Below are 25888 nucleotides of genomic sequence, written 5' to 3' on the forward strand. Positions count from 1 at the left end.
TCATTTATAATGCTTAATTTATTAATATTTCAGCCCTCTGAAATATGGATTTTAATTGGATTCAATTATTTAATAGCAACCTTTTTACAGCTAAGATGTGTTGAAAGAAATTTGATCCATCACCCACTCAAGTGACAGAGAGGTCAGACAAGCAGCTCACTGCCATTTCCAGCTGAGGGAACCAGTTCCATCCTCTGTTACATCCTGAATTACCACTGTAACCAGCTTTGGTAACAATTAAAAAGGGTTGATCTTTGCAACTAAAATCACAAAGTAGCAGCTAGAGAAAAATAAAACACCACAGGGCTTGTAAATGAAAATATAAAGACTTACCAGGATGTGTGTCACCATTTTTTGAATGTGGAAACTTAAAGAGATTTGTTGATTCTATGGACTGAAGTTTGCTGCTTATGTCTTCAGAAATATGATGAATCTGATGGACAAGTAACTCTAACTTCCCAATGGTTTGTGTACATTGGACAATAAATTCACCAATACCTTGAAATAAATCATAACCATTTAGTTTCTTTCTCTTTTAACAAGTATTTCACCAATGCACCAAAATTGCCACGATCTGTGTTTTATCTCTAAGAACAATCAAACGTTCTGCAAAATCACAGATTAGATTTTTTTCTCAGCTCATCCTTCATCTTGCTCCCTTTACAGCTTTTAGCTAAGGATTTCTAACCATCTCCAGTGTTGTAATTATAATAAAAATACAAGAAATATCTCCTGGATCAGGTTTGTCTAACCTGTTATTTTGCCCCTGTGGCAAGAGGATACATCATATGTTCTGCCATCATAAAAAGTAGATTGCAGAATTGAGGAGATGTTTTTAACTAAAATAAATGTCTAAGGCCATTTTAAAATAGGATTTCCATTACCTACAGACTTCCACGTGAGTCTTTTCTGTCCTGCTTTCAATATTCTCCGGAGTTCTTGGATATAGTGACCAAGAAGTTTGGTTTCTGCTTCATTCATCATCTCCATTAATTTGTGATAGCGATCCAGCATGGCTTTCATTTTATTTGTGTATCTAAGGAATGTAAAAAACACAAAACAACAAAACACAAAAAATATTGTTTTATTGAAAAACAGCTCCAAACTCTACCAAAGAGTAGAGAACTTCCATCATTCTATTCACACTTCCACATAAAGCAAAATTTGCAGAACTAACCAGAAAATGTGTATTGATTATAAATGTAATTTATTTCCCACTGAAAACAAAAGCAAAGTTTCATATGGTTCCAACAGTGGTTGGACAAACCTCTCCTGCTTCAGCTCAGAAAGTTATGGAGACAGCCCCAGTTTGAAGCACATTAGTGAACTGGGGAACTTTAAAACCCATTTAGGGACTTATTGATACATCTGTGTGCTAAATGTCTGTGATAATTTGGACACAACTGCCTTACCCAAAGCTGTACAGGAAGAATGCAATAGTGAGTTTAAATGAGCTGAAATCTAAAGGGCAGTAACAATTTACTGCAAATAATTTTCCTTTCAGATTTGGACAAGCTGTTAATTTGTATAACAGTCCTACAGCATAAAGGATGCAAAGAGTGCCAGAGAAAAGATTATCAGTGCAACATGGCCATTAGAAATTGTACCCTTAAAAACAAAATAATCACTAAGGGCTCTCATATTTCCAAAATGTGATGACTCAGGGCCTGTTCTGTTTGGAGTGAAATCATTTGAAATGCAGCCATGAGCCTGTATGTGAGCAGACATTGTTACAGCCTTACCTAAGGTACTGGTCTTCCTGCAGTGCCACGTATCTCGCCATTTCTGGCACTGGAAGCCCTAATTGTTCCATGTACTTGGCTTCAGTGATAATCTCTAGGATTTCAGGAGAAAAATTCAGAGTGAAGCAGACACTTTTCTTGGTGGTGACAGGCTCCTCTGTTGCAGAGCCCTACAGCACAGAAAAGAGCAGCAGAAAGGAGAGAAACACCTTGCATTACAAGGTCAGGGTGAGCTTTTGGAGACATTTGATAAGGCAGAAGGTAAAAGCCAGAATGTCTGATGTTCACAGCTTGTGGAAATGTCTTTAAAATATGATAGTAGCCCCAAGATTCTTGGTTCAGAAATGACACAGAACTACCTTCTCAGCTGTCAGTTACAAGGAACAAACCAAATCACTTTTGTTTACACACTGCTGCACCCATTACAACAGAAATCCCAGTGGAAATTCAGAATCAGACAAAAGTTTAGTAGGAACAGGATTCTGCAAGATCTCCACTGGAAATCTGCCTGTAACTAACTTCAGTCCCAAGCACTGTAACAATGTCTCAAAATGTTGTACCAAAAACTACAAATTAACAGGCACTACAGCACAGAAGAACACAGAGAGCAACAATATTCAATCATTTGCCAGGTGATTCAAGAACTATAAAGGATCACAAGAAATTTTGAGCTCAGAAATTTTTCTCAATCTGTGTTTAAAACATTACTCCCAGAAAATTCTTGCTGACCACCAGGCAGTTTTTCCCCTCAGAGAAGCCTGGTACACAATCTTCCCACATTTCACCTGCTCAGAAGTCTCTGGATGAACATTTGTTGCAGCCCCATCAGTGACAACAGCCAGCAGAGTCTCTTTCAGTAACAGTGGAATTATGTGCTCTGTCCTCTCTCTCCACAGACGGTATTTTTCATCTTCATACTCTTTCATTTTCTCGGCCACTTGGAGATACATTTGTTTCACCTAGAAAGGACAACTGTGTATAGCTCATTTTAAAGACCATGAGAAATGTTCAACTAGCCTGTCCTAATATGGCCTCTCAATATGGTTTTTGGTTGTTATTAGATAAGAGATCAGGTAACACCTGCAGACACTGGAGAATTTGGGCTCTTGAATGAAGTAATTGATTCCATCACTTCTCCCTGGGAAACAGTGGGAAGGTTTCAATCCAGTTCTCACATCTAACAAGGCTGTGTGCAAAGACTTGGGATTTCCCCTCACAACAGAGCACTTTCACATCTTTAGAAGTGTGTAAAGAAAGTGTTTCTTCCTTCACCAAGTACCAAAAGACACAACATACTTCCTTTCCACGTTCAGAGGCAAGCAGCTCCTCGTCCTCTTGGAATCGAGTGATGGTGTGTGTGATCCGATGGGAAAGGGAGCGGGACCAGGATATTGCTCCAGCCACTGGAGGGTGGTTCTTGTACAGAGGTGGATCCTTGTGCTTCTCAACAAAGATTTGCTTAACAACTTCGACCTAGAAGAGAACAAAATATTGCCAAGAATCACTTTCCCATTGCTTGCCCATGATCACTGATACACAGCACAAGTTCTGAAGATAATTCCAGTAGCAGGATAAAAATATTTATTTCCTCTTCATTTCTCTCTCATGGAGTTGCCATTATGGCAGCATTGTCTGTAAGATTACATTTTATTAAGTTAAATGTTCTTTGAAATATCAAGAAAAAAGTTGATATGAAAAGCTTTCCAACATACAGTCTTCTACATTCCAGCCTTCCAAAACTGATCTATGACACCTTCTGATCCTGTCTTTAATTTGGCCATGACAAGAAAGCTGTAGGGTACAAAAAATCCATTCTCTCAGGAAGGTTGAGCTGCTGTTTACAAGGTGCAGGAATAGCCACAAGCCTTGTTGCATTCAGAGCACCCTCCTGTTCTCACACAGTGCATTTCAGCAAATTAACCAGACTATTTCTCCATCTTGGTCCCAAAAAAAGAGAGCAATTATCATGTTTATTTATAAAAGTGATAGTAAATGACACCACACAGGTAATTAGACATACACAGATTTATGATTTTCATGAGGTAAAGAACTTCATGCACTGGATAAGAAATCCCTAAACTGAATACCTCTTTACGATATTGCTCCAAAACATCACTGAACTTTTCCATTAACTGCTTATTAATAGTTTCAGGAATCTGCATGTGTTTGTACTTCATCAGCATGTCAAAAGCAACTTCTGCTGATCGAAGGGAGGTAAAAGATTCATCAATGAAGCTTGTCATCTTTTCTTCAATATCCTAAACAGAGGAAGAAAGCAAAGAAATTCACTGTCACTTAGGAATTAATTCTGCAAAACCAGAAAGGGTGGCAAAATGAAAATACTTTTTTAGAATAGCAGTCAAGTTTGTTGTTACTGTTTTTTGGGAATCACAGTACATGGTACTTACTGTAACATCTTCTCTGAATTCTTCCATAACAAATCCCCAGTCACGTGCCCTTTCCATGCTAAAAGGGTCAAAGGTCACATCTTCCATAAGACTAATTACTATAGTCACTTCTCTCTGTAGCTCATCAACACCCTTTGGGTTTTCTGACACAGTTATCAGTTCAGGAATAAACATATTGTGAAGCTCTTCAGTGACCTATTCATTCAGAAGAACATACCATAAAGCTTTCTTTTTAATATTATTTTCTGCCACTGAACACATTACTGTTAATTTTTTATTTTAAAAAATATCAACCACTCAGAGAATTACTGGTTTCTGCTGTGATTTAAATTTCAAATATTTTAATATGAGACACTGCAAAAATCACAGCAAGAATCTACAAGCCCAGCACTTCAGTTGTTAAACAGGTGATATTCAGTTATTAGTTCTTTTCACTCCACTTTACACAGGGTTTATTGATGGACCATATTGCTAATTACCCTGACTTACATTAGCCTAAACACAGCATCTCTCCATTCATGTTACTCTGCAATTAATACACAGATTCACAGATGGCCAAATATTATAATACCCTTAAATGGTATTTTATCAAACTCATTAAGGTGGCAGCCCATGAAAATCACAAATGTGTGAAACAGTTGTTGCAAGTCTTTTGTGCTCACACCATGTACACAGTGGCACCTTTCCCCAACCAGTACTTGGAGAAAAGTTCTTCCAGCTCCAGCATTAAATGCAATTTTGTTGGAATCAAAGACACTGCTCAGGTCTCAAATACAAAACTAAGTTGTTAACAAGTCTACTCCTACAACACAGAAGAATCCCCTCTACAGAAGAACACAGTGATTACATAATCCCTTTATTTATTGTCTATATTCCTACCTGAAAAATATCATAGAGATCTTGACAGACTGAAACCATATAATCTGTTTTTTCAAATAAACGTTTCACGTCAAATTTCCAGTATCGCTTACTTCCTGACTCTTCCACTTGGATACAAGTAGTAAAATAACATTTTTTCCATTGTTCAAGAGTGTTTCTGGCTTCTGTTATTTTCTTTTTTGCAGTAGCTGTGTCTTGTCTATTAATCAAATCAACACAGTTAAGATATTATAGATAGAAATATTATGGATTAAAAAATTGTATCTCAACTGGAATAATGTACCCTGGTTTAGCAGCTTCTAACCACACAAGGTCTAGGCAAAACTTAAAACTTATTTTCAATGGGATTTTGAAAGGAGATATTATTTGAGGAGTGATTTTGGTTATATTTATGCCACTTTTTTACCTCTGTCTTTCTATTTGTTATATTGGTTTATGTTCTTTCGATACAAAAGAGGACAAGAACCTATTTCTTCAGGGTTGATTTAGTAATTTATGAAAATTACAAAACAAATGGACTTTCAATTGACCTAATACAACTTCAGATGGCTGAAAAATGCAGACACCTCTTTGGTGGAAGTATCACCTACTGCACTTCATGCAAGACAAAGCTTTTAATAAACACATCCCAGTTAAACAAAAACCCAGCACTCACTTGAAAAGCGTTTGCACATCCACAACTCGGCGCACTCGTGCGCAAATCTCCCAGGAAATCCGTTCCAAGAGGGGCACCATGCGCTCATCCCTGTTGTAGTGCCGTGACATGATCCACACCAGCCTCAGGGCATTCAGCAGGGAAGGGATTGTGCTGGAGATAACTTCAACCCCAGTGCCACTTGATAAATTCTATGAAATGCATATTGTGGGTAAGAGGTCATGAAAACATATAAATTTGTACTCAGTAAATTAATGTGCATTCTGTAGATGCCTCAGAAATGAAAGTCTGTGGCATTGTTAAATAAATAACCTGGACAAGGAGACATCCTGGTGTCTAAATAACACATGTGGTTAAAGATGTGCAAATCTGTGCCTTTTGCTCCAAATTATTTTAGGTCCCCATTTTAAATTTTAGCTCAATTCTTTGTTTGGATGATCTTCAATACAATTTAAACTTTGAAACATCAGCTGTAATTTGTGGTAGAAACTATCTAAAAAAATGGAGTAGAGCAATCTTTGTTTTCCCCAGTCCAGCTATGCCATCAAAATTCCCAAGGTTGGACTAGAAAGCAAGTGCTCACAGTTCTGAGTTTTCAAACATTAGAACCACTGAAACTCAAACAAACTAAGCAACTCTTTTATTAAATTAAATATAATCTGTTAATCTATAGTATATCTTTATTGCTGCTAAAAAGTGAAAGAATAAACAAGAGGTGATTACATCATGAGAGAAACCAAACTAATCTAAGTGCAGTTCAAGTTTTCTCAAGGACAGCTACCTTCAAATGGCGCTCGAGAGTTGAGAGAAACTTTGCATTATCCTCAGCTTGCACGTGATGTCTTCTGAGGTCACTGAAGACCATCTGCACACCTTCAGTAAACCCAGATTCAGCTTCCTGTAGTATTTCCAAGACTTTTTGCACCTCTGGACGCTTTATCTGTTCAGTAAGAGCACTTAAAGTAGCTTTTTTTTCACGCCAGAGGTAAATCTCTGCAAGTGGACCATTACCCTACAAGTAATGTGCAATCAAATAAAAAAAGCTGAATTATCATTATGCAAGAGTGAATATTTATAAACAGGATTATATTTGTTCCTTCTTTTCAATAAACAAAAGTCCCTCAGTTTTCCACAGTTATCCTGTGTGGGTAGGATCTGTAGTGAATTAGTTCATATTTTATTTCTATTCTGCTTCCCAGAGCCACACAGTTCCTCTGTTCTACTTTTCAAGAATTTTTGTTTGTTTGTTCTGTTTGTTCTACTTTTCAAGAATTAGTAAATGGTTTTCCAACAATCAACCATGAAGAGGAATTAAAAATTAACACAATTATTGTGGGGAAATGAAGTAAAGTCTCCAGGAATAAAAGCATCTTGATGTTACAGGAAAAGTTACCTCTGGAACCTTTTTCAGTTGTTCCTCCAGAACTCTGGATATTAATTTCTGCCAGGTCATTGCACACTTTTTCAGAGACTGCACCACTGATGGAATTGTGGCAAGAAGAGTCACTTCTCTATCTAGATTTACAGTTGGCATCTCCAGTTTAAGTTCATCTGTTGGAAGAAAATGCACACAGAATGAATTGTCTGGTTCTGGCAGCATTGGATATGCCTCCTACTCTCACTCCAAACTCTTTCAAAGACTTATCACTGATTCCATCCTTTTCTCCCTGCTGCCTGCTCTACTTCAGGGTGAGAAAAGCACAGCTGGTATCAGTGAAGAGCAGCTTTAATCAAATCTGTCACTGTACAAAGCCACTTTCAGGTGAACCTCATTCTACTGCCATGTGCTCTAATCACCACAGTGCTGGCAGAGGCAAAATATTCACTTCACCTGGTATAATCAGCTGAGTTTCACTACTCATTAGAGCATCAGAGTCCACAGAGTTTCTAGGTTCAGTCTCAGGTAAATTCCTTTCTTCAGAATCTGCATTTTCATTGTCTGAATCAGAGGAAGTTTTCTCAGTCTGCTGCTGGGCTGGTGAAAACTGCCAGGATTGAAACAGGTGCCATAGATTAGATGATTTGTATTAAAAAAAAACCAACTTACTAGCAATCCTCTTAACCATTAGATATTGTTCTAAACTTTAATTTGTGTCTCTTTCCATTTCAAGCTGTGCAGGGAAATAGTTCCAGCACACCTTTATGAAAGTCTGTGAGCACAGAAATAGAGGTGTCTGGTCTCACACCCTTAAATGATTCTCAAACAGGGGGAAAATGGGGAAACAAAATAACAAATAAGGATTAACAAAAACTTCATTTTGGCATATGAAGGTCACTTAATAAATATTAATATTTCTTATGCATAGTCCATATAATACTAAATAGGCAAATCACTCCTAGAAATACTCAGGATTCCATACATAAAAGCTGTAACTCATTTACCTGTGAGATGGCATTCTTTAGCATCAAGAGATTATCATCAGTCAGCACACCTGACTTTATCACTTGAGGAAGAATCTCATTAGCTTCAGTCAGGTTATTAGGTACAGGAACTCTTTCTAAACAGTATACAAAAAATTAGTATAAATCTAATTAATTGATACAGAAAGTATAAAGTAATTTTCATAATAAGTTAAAACTCCAATAAAACACTATGAGGTTTGGTACAAGTCAGGTTTAAAATCAGTGCTGGTTTTAATAGTGCAAATACTTTTTCAGAAAGGGCAGAAAAAAACTTCAGCATCATCACCTGATTCTAAGTCTTTACAAGCCAGTCTGATAGAAAATAGTTTTCTGTTCGAAACAACAGTGGCTTGATTTGAACGTCTGCTCTACAGACAGAGGAGGAAAATCTTACACAGAAATGCTGTTACATGACAAAGCATCCCTGGCACTGGCTCTAGTCTGAGTGTTTTCCTACCCAGTTAAGTAAGGTGGATGTGCACTATCCTGAGTCCCAGCCTCTATCACATCTTCACAATGATGGGAAGTGCTGTTTAATGCAAAACTGATTAACGCAAAACTGAAAACACTGAGGCTGCAGTTCTTCAGGACACATACCTTTGGCGTCTCTCAGAAAATACACAGTAGAATTTGACACAAACTCTTCGGGAATTTCATTAAAAGCCACATAGAAACGCACATTTGTGCCACCTGCATCTGCACAAATGCAAAACGGGAGGAAAGCATGATATAACACTGCAGAGGAACGATGCAAATCCCACAAACAGAGCGGACAAAATTCTAGAAATGGGTGGGATAGAAAGGGTTCAGGAGAACACAGCCCAAGGGATGGAGAGGCGGGAAAAGGGGTGAAGACAGGGATCAGCAGATGGGACGAAGAGGAGTTTGAGGGAGGGGTAAACAGGGAGCTGGGTTCAGGCAGTGCCCAGGGAGAGCCTGGCGGGCCGGGGCAGGGATCCCTCTCCCCCCGCTCCTCACCGGCCGGGCCGGGCCGCTCGGCCCGCAGCAGCAGCAGCGCCGTGCCCGCATCCTCGCTGCCCTCAGCGCCAAGGCCGAAGAAGTGCAGCACGACCCGCGCATCCTCGCCGCGGCTCAGCAGCTTCTCCAAAGGCGCCGGCTCGCTCAGACCCAGCAGGGCGAGCGCTCGGTCCCGCAGCCACTGCACCCGCACATCGTCCAGGCTCATGGCGGTGACCGGCCCGACGCCTCCCGGTGGTCACGGCAACGGTGCGGGGAGGAGCGACGGCTTCTGCCCGCCTTCAGCCCGCCTCGGGAGGCTCCGTGCCCGCCTCAGGAGGCGCCTCGAACGGCTGCGTTCCCGTACAGAGCCCGCCCCGTGCGGCCGCCCCTCAGGAGCGCTCCCTCCCTCAGCCACGGGCCGGCTCTCACAACCGCTGGTTCCCCGCAGCACCCGCCGCCTCTCACGGGAGCTCGCTCCCCTCAGCACGGGCGGCCCCTCACGAGCGCCGGGTCCCTGGGCACCGGCCGCCTCTCGCAGCTGTTCCTTTCCCTCGGCACCGGCCGCCCCTTTCCCTCAGCACCGGTCGCTCATCACCCTCAGTACCCGCCCTCCTTTAGGAGCACTGGTTCTCCCTGGCACCGGCCGGCTCTCACGGCCGCTCTTTCCCCTCAGTATCCGCCCTCCTTTAGGAGCACTGGTTCTCCCCGGCCCCGGCCATCCCTCAGGGCCGCTCGTTCCCCTCAGCGCCGCCTCGGGCAAGGAGAAAGCCACGGACAAACACAGCGCCCGCTCGGCGCAGCGCAAACGAGGCTTTATTGGGAATTCGTAGGAAAGTGCAAAATTTAATTTGTGCTGTTCGTATGGCACAGACGTTAAAATAGCATGGCAATATCCCCTTTTTCACACTGATACAAAAATAATATAAAACTACCCCTCTGTCCACCTCTGCGGTATAAATTAGGTTTTACAACATCAGGGAGTGCTGTTTGTGTCTCCTTACAGCCAAACAGAAACAGGGATCGAGGCAAATTCTTTATTCCATGTGCAAAAGTTATTCCTCGCTACAGGGGAAAAAAAGAGGAGTAATACTTCTAATCCTGCCTTCTTCCATAACATTAAATATAAATATAAATATCAGTGTGGCTTCCAAAAGCTTAAAGTAGCAACCCAGAATGAACAGAAAACATTTCCAGTGCAATTTTAAATATGGCACATTGCATTGGTGTGTATAAATTTCTATTAACTTCATAGTCATCCTGGAATACAGACTGAGAACAGACAGTGCTTCTATTGCATTGTTGAAAGGTTCAGTTCCCAAAGTGCACAAGATGTAGCTGGGTTAAGTATGTGATTAGTAATGAATGTTTAATATAATGAAAAGTATTTCAGATAACTTAAAAGTAACCATTCAAGAAAATAAAGAGACTCAAAAAAATGCCTACATGGGTTTCAGGACAAGCAGTAACAACTCTTTTTTTTTTTTTTAAGAATAAAATTACTTTACAACATTAGTTTATCAAGAAAAATGTACATTTTATATCTATATATTTTACAAGATGCTCCAGATCTGCTGTGTCTCTCTATGGGAGGTATGTTTTACAGAATTGTTTGGCTGCATTATAAGGCAATCAGTGAAAACCACTTTGTTCCACAAGAAACCATTCATAGGCAAGATCCAATCACGCAGCTCTTTGCAGACAACTCCAAACATTTCTGCTGACAGCAGCCAAATTATAATGCACCATCTTTATTAAAATGTAAAGAAATGTGCTTAAAAGAGAAAGGCGTAAACTTGTATCCTCCACCACAGTAGAATTTGTTCTGAAATTCCACCCTGAAACGAGACAAAAAACCAGAATCTGTACATGAATCCAAAATGAGTTGTCTTGCAACCCAAGAAGCTGAACAAAACCAGCTCCAATCCTCTCTTGTTTTCTGTGCAGCTATTTAACCCTCCCATCACAGTCCCAGCTAAAACTTTCTGTTTCTCAGGAGACCCACACACACTAAACTGGGCTTCTCATTTGTTTCTGAGCGAGTTGTAGTCAATTGTTTCGCAAATTTCCAATATCATGAGGACAATCTGTCATGTACATAGCTCCACCTCCTGTCTTTGGACACTACTCACCTTTGTTTAAACTGTAAATTTCATCAGATTTCCAACTAAACATGCTCTGAATCCACTCCAAAGTGCAGAGCTTGTGATAGCAAGACTAAGAAAGGATTAAAATACTTAAGGGTTGGCAGCCCCACTCATTAATATAAATGTTCTATTGAACCTAATGAATTGACTGAAACCAGATAATGAGATAAGCAAACTGAAATTAAAAATACTTATCTAAGTTACTAATATTCAACATTATGAAATATTTTATAATATTTTATGAATGTGGTTGAATTTAAAATGCATCATAAGCCAATATAATATTTGAATCTACTGAAAATATTCCAAAGGAACAATCACATCCAACTAACAAGCCATTTATTTAATATAACTAAATACATGTATTTCAGTAGCAATGAGACTGTTTGAATTTTACACTTCCCCTTTTTAATAAGACACCTACAATTTTGCCATAAAAATTCCTTTTAAACAAGCCAGTATATGCTGAAGTGGTATACAGAAAAAAACCAAACATACCAGTGAAGTCGTATAGCATGGAGGAAAGCAGAAAGCCCCTCCATGACCAGCAGAATAAAAACTGTCAGCACAACAAAGATTGTCAGAACAGGGATTAGCAGCAAGACACCAAACTTTGTATCCACATGGAGCCCCATTCTCAGCACCATCTGCCACAGAACTTCTGACAACTCTAATAAAAACCAGAAAGTTGTCATCATTAATGTTGGTACTGAGCCACTCTGACCTGTTCATATCACCAATACAAGAGCAGCTGCTGAACATGGGAACTGTGAGCAATCCCCCTCTCCAGAGAGCTCCCCCATCCCCTCAAACGTTTAAAGACAGACCTCAGTGTCAAAATCAGAACTACTGAGAGCAGGATTTTACATCAAGTCACAGTTTTAGTTTGGAGGCTTCCATAGATCATCATTAGTTGAAATAGGGATACTTTTTTTAATTAAGGAAAAGTGTAGTTCATAGTAGCATCATTTGAACCAGGCCAGCCTCCCTCCAAGAGCATTTAAAATACAAATGCAGGAAAAAACCAAAAACAAATTAAAAAAATTTAAAAAACCCACCCCCACTTACGTGCATGAGCAAGACTTAATGCCCAGAGTCTCAGGTATGAGGCTGTGTTAGAGATGCAGCCCAGACAGTATTCAATGGTGTGAATTGCTTGATTCATAAAAACATCTGCAAAGTTCAGCTAAAAGATAAAAATACATTTGCATCAATTTTAACAACATAGAGAACCATAACATTAATCTGTAAATCCTTATTACATGGAAGAGGAATTCCACTGAAGGGTAATAAATTGATTTTATATCAAGTAAAAAAAGTGTGCCATGTAGAAGATCCTTATTACAGAGATAACATTAAAAAAAATCAGATGCTACAGTTTTCCAGTATTACCTTGTTGAAAGATATAAACAAATGAATTTATATTTTCCACAAGGAATATGATTTAATACTCAAAAACTTTTAAGTACTATAACCAGCCATGGTTCTAATTCCCATTCTATTGAGATTCTAAGATTACAGTATCAATTTTTTCATCTTTAAAAACAGGAGTAATTATCAGTAATGTTACTAATAGAAAGATAGCCACATTAATACTGTAAGTTCTCAATATAAATACTCGTTACTAACAGTTTCAAAGCTGATACTACTGAAAATTTTAGATAGATTTTGAGTAAATAATTCTTGCATTTTCTATACACAAGGAACAAGAGTCTACTACCCCAGTGAGACAAGGGCTACACATATTCTGCACATTAGGAAACTGAAACCATTCTTTCTTTGTCTTTCAATTCACATGGAATCAGTGGAATCCACCCAGACCTTTAAAAATTTGGCCAAACTAAACAGCAGCAGTGGGTGAGGACTAGGAATGCTGCCCATGTCCCCCAACCCCCATTAGCAATAATCCTCATCACAAGATGTAATTTGCAGACACAGAAAGACTTTTGTCCAGATGAAAAGCCAAGATTAATAAACAGGAAACTGGGCAATCACCACCTTGCCTTAAGTTTAAAAATCCATAAAACCAGACAAAACCCAGGATTTTTATCCCACTCTTCAACATAAGGAAACCTGTACTCCTAGATGCAGAGTTTTAATTGCAAATAAAACACAGACTCTGTTCTCTACTACAGAAAGGTTGTGGTTTACTGCAACAGTCTGAAAATACCAAAAAATAATGAAAAAACAGCAACAAGTAACTATAAGTGAACTGCATTTGGGCACCAAGGGCTTTGTAAAGGTTCAGCTGAGTTCCTTCAAAACTGCTCAGGTTATCTATTGACTGCCCACTTCTAATTAGCTTTTAAGAACATACAAACCAGAGATGAAGCACCAACATTACCTCCTCTGCCTCCCCCTCTCTGTGCCCGCTGTCTGAATGACTGACGCCTTCCTCGAGATCATGACACGACAGCAGACAAAGCTCTTCCTCGCTTTCTTTTCGGACAAGCTTGTAGCCACTCTACAAAATAGAAATGTGTTGTCTCTTCAAGCAAGCTGCCACTGTCATTTCTTAAATTTACTTAGAGTACTCACAGGCAAAGGCAAAACGATTTAGAGGAACAAAGTACTATTTATGTGTTTCAGTCCAAAACTTTTCCAACTGAGCAGAAACTGGTAAAACAAGGAGTAATGGGTTCAAACTGAAATTTACGTTACATATACAAAAGAAATTCATCCCTATGAGGGTGGCACAGCTTGCCCAGGGAAGCTGTGGCTGCCCCATCTCTGAAGTGTCCAAGGCCAGGCTGGAGGGGCTTGGAGCAAGCTGGGACAGTGGGAGGTGTCCCTGCCATGGCAGAGGGTGGAATGAGATGAGCTTTAAGCTCCCTTCCAATCCAATTTATTCTATGAAATGCTCAGTAAGGACATACTCTGTGCAATAAAACAGCAGCTGAATTCTCCCACACTGATGAAATGAGTGTCTTTCAGTACTTACCCTGTACATTCTTATGCCTCGGCCTCCACTGTGCAGCCAGTATAAATAAAGTGGTTTACCAAGCAGCATTACAGGAACACAAAGAAAAGCAACACTAAGTAAAAACTTCTGCAGAGGAATCTGTTGGGAGGGGAGGAAAATTAGATTAGATCATAAAATCCAAAGTAGGAAAAGCCATCCTCTTTTCCTTTAAAGTACAGGATTTCCAAAGGCCTGGAAGAGCATTACTCACCTGGCCACTGAAGAAGCTCTTTGTTTCACTACTAGGAAACAGGAACATGTTAATAAATTGTATCAGAATACTGGGGGCAGCACTCGAGTCCTCTGCAGAGTATGCCAGCCATTTAAAGAAGATCATGAACACCAGGTAGCCAAATATGCACAACATGAATAAAAGTTCAGGAATAAAAACCAAATAAATATTATGGGTCTTCTTGAAATGCCTGAAAGGTAGAAACGGGGAAAAAATAAAAACATGTTTTACCAACACAGCCCAAATATGATTTCAATAAAACAAAACACTTTTAAACAGCAAGACTGAGATTACAATCCAGAGCTGACTTCTTTTTATTCAGTGAAATTTTATCAGGTATTTCAGTGGAAATAAAAACTGTAAGAGGCATGTATCTTTATTTACCAATAAGTGAAATAAAGTCTTGTATTAATTTGTTTTGGGATTTTTTTACTATAATACAGCCATCATCTTACATATGTTAAGGAAGACCTCTCCACTAATATCTTTTTTTAAAAACAGTTTTCACAATTACTCATATTCTGGTCTCAAAAAATAATTCCAGTTTCTCTTACAAGATTAACTGTTGTAATTCCAGACTTGACAAAAAATACAATGTTGCTATTATTGTAACTTCTTGTACTTACAAGTGGTTAAACAGCCCCAACACAACTCCAAACGTCATGTGAGTCACTCCAAAGATCACAGACATTTTCATTTTGAATGAATTTAAGAAAGTGAGACGGTTGCTTGCCAAATTCCATATCTGAAGAAGAAAACACCAAACCAGCATTGAAGAGCACAATAACAGAAGGAATAAACCAGTATCCTTTTTCTACTGGGGACCAGAATTCTGGTCACAACTGAAATTTGAGTAAAAATAAGTCAATCTTTGACTTGTCAGAAGAAAAGGTCTTGTTGAAGAGGGAATGCAAACAGAAATATTTTTTTTCTAAGTCAGATTTATCTTACTTATACACACACCAAAATCTAATGGACAAAGACTGATCATCACAGAACAAATCACAAGTGGATAATTAAGAAGAATGGAACTCACCGGATCAATTCCAAAGGGATAAGCTCCATTATAGACACCAGAAACATTTGGATCCAGTGCTAAATATCGATTAGATTTCACATCCTCAAGGCTGGAGTGACAGAAAAACACACTCAGATTTGACATTTTAAACATAATGACAACACACTTTCAGTTCTGCAGGACACTGCTCCTGTTTACCTAATTCACCCACTGTGACAATTTTTTTTAAAGGGTGAAAGGATTTCTAAGCACAAATACAAACAACAGCAAAAAGAAAAATCAAAAAACCATCTAGAACCTCACAATCTGGGCTTAGTTCACATTCACTATCTTTCTAAACAAAGTTTATGGATTTTATTCCACATTCCCCTAGAACTCAAAGTTTCATTTTAAAAGTTCAGTTTGCTTTTACATAAAATTCCCTGTCAAACACCCAAAAAAAAAAAGTGCTAGCTTTTTTCTCTTTTGCGTTTGGGGAAGTTCCTGCTTTATTTTCATACAGTTTTTTATTATCACAGCACACCCAACCCGTTCAAATTTTAACCAAAGCCAGCCTTGACTATTTGAAGCCACATCCTGTTTTGTAAGGCACCATGAGATGTGAGCTGTGAACATTTGTGTATCAAAGGGTAATGACACCTCAAATTAATGAGGTTATCCCCTCTGGTAGATTTGACAATTCACATAGACCTTTTTTTCTTTTTAAACTATCAAGAAAAGCTGTACAGAGACTAATGATTGCCAGGTAATTAGTTTACTTAATTAATAGTTAATTTCTTTTAGTAGAGGCTAATGCTGCTCAGCTATTCATTCCAGAAGCATGACCTAGGACAAATAAATCCAAAACTAGACCTGTGTTTTCTATTCCTCTGAAAATCTTTATATAGACATACACACACACACCTGGAAAATATAAACTAAAATATCAATGTAAAGACAAACCATAACAGGACAGTTAAAACATGTGAACAAAAGGGTTAAACTGCTGCAGGAAAAACATCTCTGATTTAATGGCATAGCAAACATGCAGCTCACCTCCAAACCTTCTGTTCAAACATTGCTGAAACATTCCATCCAGATCCAAATATATTTATTGACTTTGAAAAACAGTCATTATAGATCAATCCAGTGTATATGGAAAACAGCCCCATCAACAGTATCACGTATCGGCCCTCAAATAACATTTTCATTATCTGTCAGTAGAGGGGGTAAAAGAAAAAATTGAGAAGATCAACTGCTATGTTAGCAAAAGGTTAGCTAGATGTGTCTAAGAGAAACACATTTTTGGACACATAAAGCTTTCTAAAAACTAAAATTTATTAGTGAGTAATTGTTAAGGAATATGAGCTCCCATAACACACACTGAGACTTTTATCACAGGTTTCCTTACACTAAGGAATGGTCTTTTTGAGCATTTCCTTCCTGGACTACTTTACAAGAAATTACACATTTGCAGGCATTCTTAATTGAACATAATTCTAATGAGAGATGCAGCTGTTCCTGCATTCCAACCCGTATCACTAAAAAATTAAAGTGAAGTTTCATAAATTTCAAATGGCAACTCTTTTTGTAGACAATACAAGGTGGAATTTGAAAAATCATTTTCTCCTCACAATTGTTACTGTAATGACATTCTGTAAAACACATCACTGAGTAGCATTCATAGATCTCAAGGAATATGGGGGCTTTAAACACAGAAAATCCTACAAGAAAGGAAAAAACCCTAATTAAATATCTGTGCAAAAAACCAGTAGTTTCCAGAAACACAGAAACTATTCAAATGATCTGGCTGGAGGGGAAGTAAATTATTTGTAATTCCTTTTACCTCATCTTGTGCTCTTTTCAGCCTAGGGTGGTTTTCATACAATATTGTCAGGAGTGCAAATAAGAACATGAGCAGCCCGTGCCCGAAGTCTCCAAACATAACAGCAAACAAGAAGGGGAAAGTGATGATGGTAAAGAGAGCTGCAAGGACAGCACAGCAGATTTCAGGCACAGCACAAGAGATTATATCTGCATTATCCCCAAGCAATCCCATACATTTCATCCCCTACTCATAGACCCTTCCTCCACATTGTAAATTTAACTCAGTTTAAAGCTTGTTTAAAGTGCAGCAATGACACCTTCACAGTTGAGCAGTAGCTGACAATTCTGAGGATAATAATATCAGCCCAGGAAATAAAACCCAACCAAACCCAAGCTCACTTCTTCCTCTGTGGCTGTTTCAGGTCTGTATTATAAAGTACATTCTCCAGTGCAGAATGAGCCAGTCAATATAGCTACAAGTATATATTACATGGGTTATACAACAAGCTGCATTTTTCAAGTGATGAGCTCCACACTTCAATTACCATTACCAGTTTTCTTTTTTTATCCCCTAAATATCTTCCCTACCCAAAGTAAAACATATAAAAGTAAATTTATACAGCTATTACCACTACTTTTCATGCTAAAATAACAGCAAAACCAAATCCCATCTTGCTGCTTGGAGCACTGCTTGTGCTTTTGATGAGTTACTGAAAATTTTAAAACAGCTACTAACAAGCAGTATGACTGTCACCATTTGGCCTTTGCCAATGTCCAATTCAGCAAGGTACCAAGGCAAGCAGCAATGACAGCACAGCTCAGCTTTCAGAAGGACCAACCTGGATTAACCTCCCCATAGCTGCCAATTCCATAAGCATCAACGATGTTCTGGAACCCTGAGGTGAATTTATTGGTTCGTATCAAAGTCGGAGGAGGTTGTGTTGTTGGGATGGTATTCATGAAGGAGGAAATTGTAGCTCCACTCTTCCTCTAATTACAGACAGAAGACAGATTTGTGTAAGATCTCTGTTATTCTAATCAAAGTGAAAACATTTGGTGTATCAGCAGTTTCACTGATCCAAAAATACCATGAAATTAAGCCCCAAGTTTAACATTTATCCCTTTGCACCTCCTCTAAAAACAGATTATGCACAGTGCTCTAATTCTTACTTCGTATCAAGGATCAGATGAGACTTAGCAGTCACAATATTATAAAGCAAAGTTTGTTATTACAAACTTTCTCTCTCAAAACAAAATCAATGCAAAGGAACTGGCACTTTCTGCAAACAGCACCATGGGCTGAGCTGGACTCAGGTCCAATACAGAAGTTATTCAAGAAAAAAAAAACTACTACATACAACACTAAATAAAGGCTCTGCTTATAAAAAATTGTTTTATACAGAGACCCAGATCTGTCTGTGCCTACTTTTAGTCTATTGTTAATGATTATTTTCTTTCCTTATGTGTATAGTTAGTTCAAGATCAAAGCTTTAACATCAGTGAACTTACTGAGCCTTCCTCCAACGCATGGCGCAGATTCTGGAGATCAGCCACTGGACACCAAACCTCAGCAATTAAACATTTATTTGTGACATCAAAACTGCACAGGTTGAGGACGTGGTAAATGGCTTTCATCTTCTTCACTTGGATAACCCAAGTGTAGATGGATTCTGATGCCTTATACAAGACCTGGCGCAAATATTCCTCAGTTTTATTCAGCACCTTTGAGAAAAACCAAAGATGTCACTGAGAATGTGACAGTGGTTGTGCTGGTCACAGCAAGAGCACATCACACATGTCCAGTGCTGGGCCATGTTTTTAGGAGGGCAAGCAAACCTCTGCTGAAAACAGAAGGCAATGCCAAGTGCTGGGAGGTTTAACTGATAAATGCAGCATGAGACCAGGGACACAACTCACTGCCCCACCAGCTCCCAAGCTGTATGTATGTTAGAAATTGTATTTAACACTGGGATTCAAGTGATTTCCTATGGTGCAACAGCTCCAGCAAAAGGAAATCTGTTCTTTACTCACAATTTCAAGATCCTGAATACGAACATTGAGCCCTTCGACCACGGCCTGGCGCTCCTCGGTGGTGTCGGGGTAGGGGTACACGTGACAGCGATAGCTGCAGGAACACAGGGCTGTGCTAAATGACCAAACTCCTCCAAAAGCATCACCCAACCCCTGCCACAGCCAAGTCTGTAACACACCACTTAATAACCATGGAACAAATTCAGCTCAGAGGCAGCATTTTGCCTGTACTTGGTAAAGACTGCAAGTGAAATGACTCATATATTTATTTGTACGCTGCATAATTATAGAGCTGGATGTAATAAAGGGAGGAACAAATTTAACATAAAAAACCTTGTCTAAAAATCAACACAAATCAGAAAGGGGTGCAGGGGAAAAAACAACTAGAATATGCCCCAGGTGGAAAGGAATGTACATATTGTTAGATTTACTTCTTACCAGTCACAAATCTTCTTAACTTTTTGACCAATTTGGTCACCCCAATAGGACACTAAAAAAACAGCCCACTTTGTGGTTTCACCCTAAAAAACCATAAAAAGAAGAGCTGATGAATTATGTTTTAACCAACAATTCCACTGTGACATAGTTATAAAGCTAAGTAACAAAGCTGAACAACTATAAAAAGCTGTGTTAGGAGCAATAATCTTCCATCTGCTTAATAAAGATCAAATAAAATTCAACCGTATCAGTATCTCTTTTTTTTAATACTAGAGAAAATCAGAAGAAGTTTCCAGGGAAAAATCAAAGACACATTATATTTTACTATCTCAGAATTCTTAGGAAGAAAAGAATATTTTAAAAAGGTAACAAATTAGAATTCAAGAAAAAAAATGACAGATTAGGAAGCCATAACTGATTTATAAAAAATTATTTTTTAAAGTTCACAGTAAAAACTCCGCAGAAAGCTTGCTGCACTTGACTTTCTCTTAACTACTGAATGAACAAGTGGAAAGGTTATTAAAAGGCAATCCACTGTACAGACCTAGTTAATAAATATCCAAGCAGCCATTTCTGCCACGTATTTTGACCAAGGTGGCCAATCATAAAGCCATCGTTATTCCACAATGAAGTTCTGCACTCCTCAAGCTGAACCATGACAAATTAATAACCACTTCTACAACCCTGAATTTTCAAATCTTACAATTCTAATACTTTAAAGCAGTTTTTCCTCCAAGAACACTGGAAAATCATTTTTACTGCAGACAGACTGGAGTAGCAATTCTTCCAAATTATATGAAAAGTACAAAAGAAATAAAGTGATCATTGCAATATTTACTCACTGTATCTGGATCTTCCAGAGCTTTATCCAACTCTGCATAGGTAAGAAAGGGATAGCCTTTACAGACTCTCCACAGCATTTTTTCAAATGCTTCAATCTTTGCTATGTGAACTAACCCAGATATGAATCTAGGAAAAGGAAAAATTTGAAATATAACATAACATTTACAAGAAAAAAAACCCTGAAATTCAGAGTATATCACCACAATAATTCAGTATCTGCCATGGCTAGGGAAGGAAGCATTGTCCTGAACAGGAAGTAGCTGGTATAGAAAATGCCAGCTGGTATATAAAATTTTTATTTGCAAAATAAACAGACCTGAGCACGCAACTAGAATTACTTCTAGCTGATTATTTCTGTGATAGTGAGATTATATTTTTCTTCTTGATAGATACCCTCTCATAACAATGCCATAGACAGCAGCACCCATTCAGCATTTCAAAGGCAACACAATTAATGTCACATTTACAACTGATACAGCCAGGTGATTGAAACACTGTGTGTTTATCAGAGAAAAAGAGTTTAAACAATAGAAGGAAGCATTGATTTAGAGATTTTCCCTGGTTTGATGGAAGCTTTGTGACAGCTTGTTTTGGTGCTGTCCTGTTTATCTCTCCAAATAATCTGGGTTTGTTATAAAGGTACATTGGGGCCGGGCTCCTGTCCTGTGTAAAACTGTTTGGCACACCTGAAATCACTACAGGCCATCTTTTAAGAGAACAATCCATTCTTTCCAGCCCCTCATCAAGCTCTTCTGGAACAGCACATGCCATACCCACCCCAGAGAGGCACTCAGTCTGTGCGTGCGGCCGTAATCCACCAAAGGCTCGTTTTCCACAGAAGGAAATTCTTCAAAATTTCCATGTAAATGGGATTCATGCTAGTAAATAAAGAACATTCATTGCTTTCAGGAAAGAAAAACCCCTCTCATTCCACTATTATTCTAAAGAAGAAAAGGTATTTAGGCAAATGGTTTAATTAAAAATCTAAAACTCATTTCCATGTTCAATTCAGGCAACAGAGGGATCCTGGATCTCAAATGCACTGCTCTTCACAATTATAGTCAGTGCTGCAAAATTACACTGTAAATTTCGTAACATAATTTCTGCACCAAAATAACACAATTACACCTTCATTTTCAAGCAATTCAACAGGGAAAATCCCAAAAAAGCCACACAACAACAATCCCTGACAAACACCCCAAGCAATACCTCAGGTGTTCTCCTGACAAAATTCTGTGTGATCTGTAACATGTACTTGTACTCTGTCAGTTCAAGCAGGTTTTTCCTCAATTTTTCTTTGTTTTTAGTTACTTCCCTCAATTCTGTCTCCAGCTTCTGCAGCTGTTCCTAAGACAAAGAGTAAAGCAAAGACACAGAATCAGTTACAGGATTGGGAAACAGGAGTAGGATCCATTTCCAACACAGAATAATTTGACAGAGTGATAGGAGTTTCCCATTTCTCAATTAACTAAAGCTCCATAGGTTTTATCCCTCAATCTACCAAAGATTGCTTTGTTTTGAGTACACTGGATCCTCCACTGGCATCTGTTCAGCCTGCTGCTCTGCCCCTAATTTGTGTCAAAATAATGCAGACCTGGAATTAGAACTGCAGACAGCACAGGGTGGAAGATCCCCATTTATTCCTTTAATATAATTACAACAAAACAGAATGTTATTCAAAATGAGATCTGTGTTTTACAACCTTCTACATTGAATGCAACACCAGAAAAAGCATTCAGAGAAAACAGCACCACATTTTGCTGTGTGACCAGCACCTGCAGAGCCTTGGGCAAGCAAAATTCCCACACACCTGGAAATTCTGGATGCACAAAGAGCCTGAGGTAAGCACCAAACCAATGAGTGAGGCTGAGGGACTGCATCTACAGCCAGTCTGCCAACCCACCAAAACACAACAGATGACTGCAGGCTCCCTGAGTTTGCTTTCACCTTTCCACAGGAATTTTATGTAATACCAAAACCTCACTGGCTTTGAAGCCACACTGGCAGCAAGGGATCAGACAAAAAGGAGAACAAATGCTTCTGCCCCTCCTCCACATCCTGCTAACTGAAATCATAAGTAGTAAGATAGGAAGTCATTAAGCTTGAAATCAAGTTACAAGACTTCAGCATCTGTTTAGTGGAAATTACCTGGATTTCTAAAATGTGTTTCAACAAGGGGGCAGGAGGAGCAACATCTCCTTCAGGAAGTGGAATATCTGCTTTTTTAATTTCTTGTACTAAATACCCTGGAGGGAGAAGAAAAACAGAATCAGAAAGGAAACTGCATTGCCCACACTTCCTAGAGTGCTGCAGAGTTGACCTTCAGCTGCTCTTGATGGTGCTAATCACACTGCAGCATCAAGCCCTGGCTGTTTCATTCATTCATTCATTTTAGCAACAATGCACACACACAGAAGTCTTCAAAAAAAGAGGAACTCAGAGAGTGGTGGGGATAAAACACAAAAACTTTTCCTGCCTTGGAAGTCTGCAGAGGCAAGCAAACTTCAGAGCTTCTCTTTCCTAACAAGTATTTTCTAAGAAGCTTTTACCATTTCACAGAACCCCTTTGTTGCTGCACAGTGTCACTTTCTGCTAACGGTGCAATAGTGTCACTCTCTGCCAGAAACAGAAGTGTTGCTCACTGACCCATGCTTGGAATTAAAAAATTTTAAAACAAAGCAGCTTAAGCAACCTTGACAACAAATGCAACTCACACTGGGCAGAGGGACTGCCAGAATAGCTGCTGGCATGACCAGCACATGCCTCTGATGAGAGATTCCAATCAAAGGAATCCTTCAATTGTAACTTTTCCTCAGGATACATTGAAAACATCTGCATCTTGGCTGTAATGCTCTGCATATCCTTCTCTCTATTCATTAACTACCATGAGAACACAATTATTAATAACTTGGGATATTTCTGAGGGTGGAAAATCAACAGTATTGAGTTGAGTATCCTACAGTCAAGGATTAATCCACAGTAAGGGTTCCCTTTTCCTAGCAGTGTTTCAAGTAGTAAACACTGAAACAGCCTCCTCTATTTATCAGCAACACATTAGCAACTGTTCTTCACCTCTGAGTTTAAAAAAAACCCCAGAATCTATGTGCAGTGTAAGTAAATTTCACAACTTACAAAACCTGGGAAGGTTAAAAAAACCTGTGGCTGAAACCTCCAAAGTAGAGTCACTCTGGTAATGCCACAGGTGAGAAAGCAGACATGAAAATAAAGCTCACCAAGTATTCTTTCCATTTCTTCACATTTCTTCACTTCATTCACATATTTCCTCTGAAACACACTTACATTTGGGTTAAGCTGAAGGAGAAGGACAAAATGCTTATTAGGAATTTGAAACAGTAACCTCCCCTAAAGAACCTCAGCTGTTCCTTCAACTTCCTGGAGACAATTTGCATGAACTCTGCGCTCTAAGTGCTTTTCAGCTGAGAAGGTACAAAAACCTAAAAAGATTACAAAGTCTTCAAAAAGTCGGTTTTATTAAAGCAGAATTATCCATGCTATTGGCTAATTTTAATCAAACAACAAAATAACAAGGTCTACTGGAGAAACCATTCCTAATCTTATTTCAACAGTTTTTAAATATTGCTCAATGACTTCAAATTAACCATTTAAAAAAATTATTGTGATGCATTTCCACAGTCTATTTGAAATATTAAATTTTATATACATCCCCATAATATGAACATGCAATATCACTGACTACTTATCCAGCTATTAAATCAGAACCACTAATGCATTATTTCTACAATAGTGTATCAGGTAAGTAGAAAGACATCAAAATGTTAAACATACACTCATGCAATCACTCTTGCATATCTGCATATCCTCCTCCCTGCCATATTTACTAACTAGCTGTTTATTTAAATCTTCCCAGCTTTCCCTGCAACGATGTTGCAAGCTACATTTCTAATGTGTATTTGGAAGACATTCCAAAGTCTCAGCAAGCAAAGATCATATAATTATGATGAGACAGCACAGAGACGTGGCTAATTATTGCCCAGCCCAACTTTATGTTAGGCAGGCAGCACGGAGTTTCCTGCAAGGGGATGTGCCCCTCATGGAACAGGAACCTGTGATCAGTAAAGCTGCAGAGCAGGTGTTTGTATCTGTCAGTGGTGGATGGATCCATCAGCAGAGCACACACGCTCAGGCTGAAGGTGGGACAGGGGCTTTGCCATGGCATCTCGCTGTAAATAACCCCAAGTTTAAGCTACTTCAGCGAGAAAGGTGGGATACAGTCATGGTAAAGCATTCCTCCCGAGAGTGCCGGGGAGGCCGGGGCTCCACAGACCTCCCATCACCCATCCCGGTGCCACCTCTCGGGTGACCCTGCCTCGCAGGGCTGGACTGGATCATCTCCAGAGCTCCCTCCCAACCCTAACGATTCAGTGATCCTGCTTTCAGGCCAATGCCACACAGGGACAGGCCATACACCTGCCTGTGGGGACTCGGGGAAAGACGGGAATTACAGCAGTTTCCACCGCCCCATCGGGGCCAGGCCCACCCCTTCCCCAGGGCGGCCGCGGGCCCGGCTCGGCCCCCTCAGGCCGGGCCCCCTCAGGCCCCGCACCCCCGAGAGCCCCGGCCGTACTCACATCTCGGAACTCGGCCAGGCCGCGCTCGCCCACCTCGCTGAGGCACTCGTAGGCCGAGCCGCTCTGCAGGAAGAGCTGCACCAGGCACACGGGCTCGCTGCGGAACAGCGCGCCCATGGCGGCGGCGCGGCCCGGGGCTGCCGGCGCGGGGGGCTCAGCGCGGCGGGCGGGCGGAGCGCGGCCCGGGGGCGGCCATGGCGGGGCGGGCCCGGCTGCGCTTCCGGGGCGGGGAACGGGCAGAGAACGGGCGGGGAACGCGGCTCCAACCGGCGGCGGCGCGGGCACTGCTGCCGGAGCTACCGGGAACGGCAACCGGTACTAGCAGCCGCTGAGAGGAGGATAATGCAGGCCTGAGAGAACGTCAGAGAATCACAGAAAATGCTGAGCTGGAAGGGATGAAAAGGATCATCGAGGCCAGCTCCTGGCTCTGCACAGCACCAGAGCCGCACTGTGTGGGCTTGGAATGGATTTTATTAACACCCAGTCCCAGCCCTTCCTGCCGTGGTTGCTCCGCTTTGAATATTGACAGGCCTGGGGCATCCACAGCCTCACTGGGCGACTTGTTGCAGTCTCACCACCCCCACAGTAAAAAATGTCTTCCTAATAACTAACCTCATTTCCCTTCTTTCAATTTGTACCCATTACTCCTTGTCCTGTTCCACAGTTCTTGATGAAGTGTCCCTTTGCATTGCCCTGCAGGCCCCTTCAGATACTGGAAGGTTGCTATGAGGTCTCCACACAATCTTTTCTCCAGGCT

At 40.0% G+C, this 25888-nt stretch overlaps 2 protein-coding genes across 2 annotated transcripts in view; both read right to left on the reverse strand.

Annotated features, from left to right (window-relative positions):
- Positions 1-9324, reverse strand: part of DNAH10 (dynein axonemal heavy chain 10) — a 49515-nt gene extending 40191 nt beyond the window's left edge. The window contains 15 exon segments of the mRNA XM_033075852.2: positions 334-498; positions 885-1036; positions 1743-1912; positions 2528-2701; positions 3039-3215; positions 3830-4000; positions 4151-4345; positions 5030-5228; positions 5685-5875; positions 6466-6696; positions 7078-7235; positions 7516-7669; positions 8067-8182; positions 8685-8783; positions 9066-9324. Coding sequence (XP_032931743.1) covers positions 334-498; positions 885-1036; positions 1743-1912; positions 2528-2701; positions 3039-3215; positions 3830-4000; positions 4151-4345; positions 5030-5228; positions 5685-5875; positions 6466-6696; positions 7078-7235; positions 7516-7669; positions 8067-8182; positions 8685-8783; positions 9066-9273 — 2560 coding nt within the window. The 5' untranslated portion in view covers positions 9274-9324.
- A 498-nt stretch (positions 9325-9822) lies between these two features.
- On the reverse strand, positions 9823-25272 carry ATP6V0A2 (ATPase H+ transporting V0 subunit a2). The gene is made up of 20 exons (XM_033075849.2): positions 25132-25272; positions 23755-23833; positions 22670-22767; positions 21731-21868; positions 21299-21399; positions 20521-20647; positions 19679-19761; positions 19241-19334; positions 18719-18931; positions 18049-18199; positions 17229-17368; positions 16439-16596; positions 15422-15512; positions 15012-15130; positions 14365-14575; positions 14133-14252; positions 13536-13655; positions 12260-12377; positions 11690-11861; positions 9823-10882 (listed from the first exon to the last, which is right to left on the reverse strand). Exons 1-20 carry the CDS (start codon positions 25246-25248, stop codon positions 10780-10782), a joined length of 2553 nt encoding a protein of 850 aa, XP_032931740.1. The 5' UTR covers positions 25249-25272; the 3' UTR covers positions 9823-10779.
- Positions 25273-25888: the final 616 nt, after the last annotated feature.

This window comes from Catharus ustulatus, chromosome 18 (assembly GCF_009819885.2).
Source record: "Catharus ustulatus isolate bCatUst1 chromosome 18, bCatUst1.pri.v2, whole genome shotgun sequence".
Classification (NCBI taxonomy): Eukaryota; Metazoa; Chordata; class Aves; order Passeriformes; family Turdidae; genus Catharus; species Catharus ustulatus.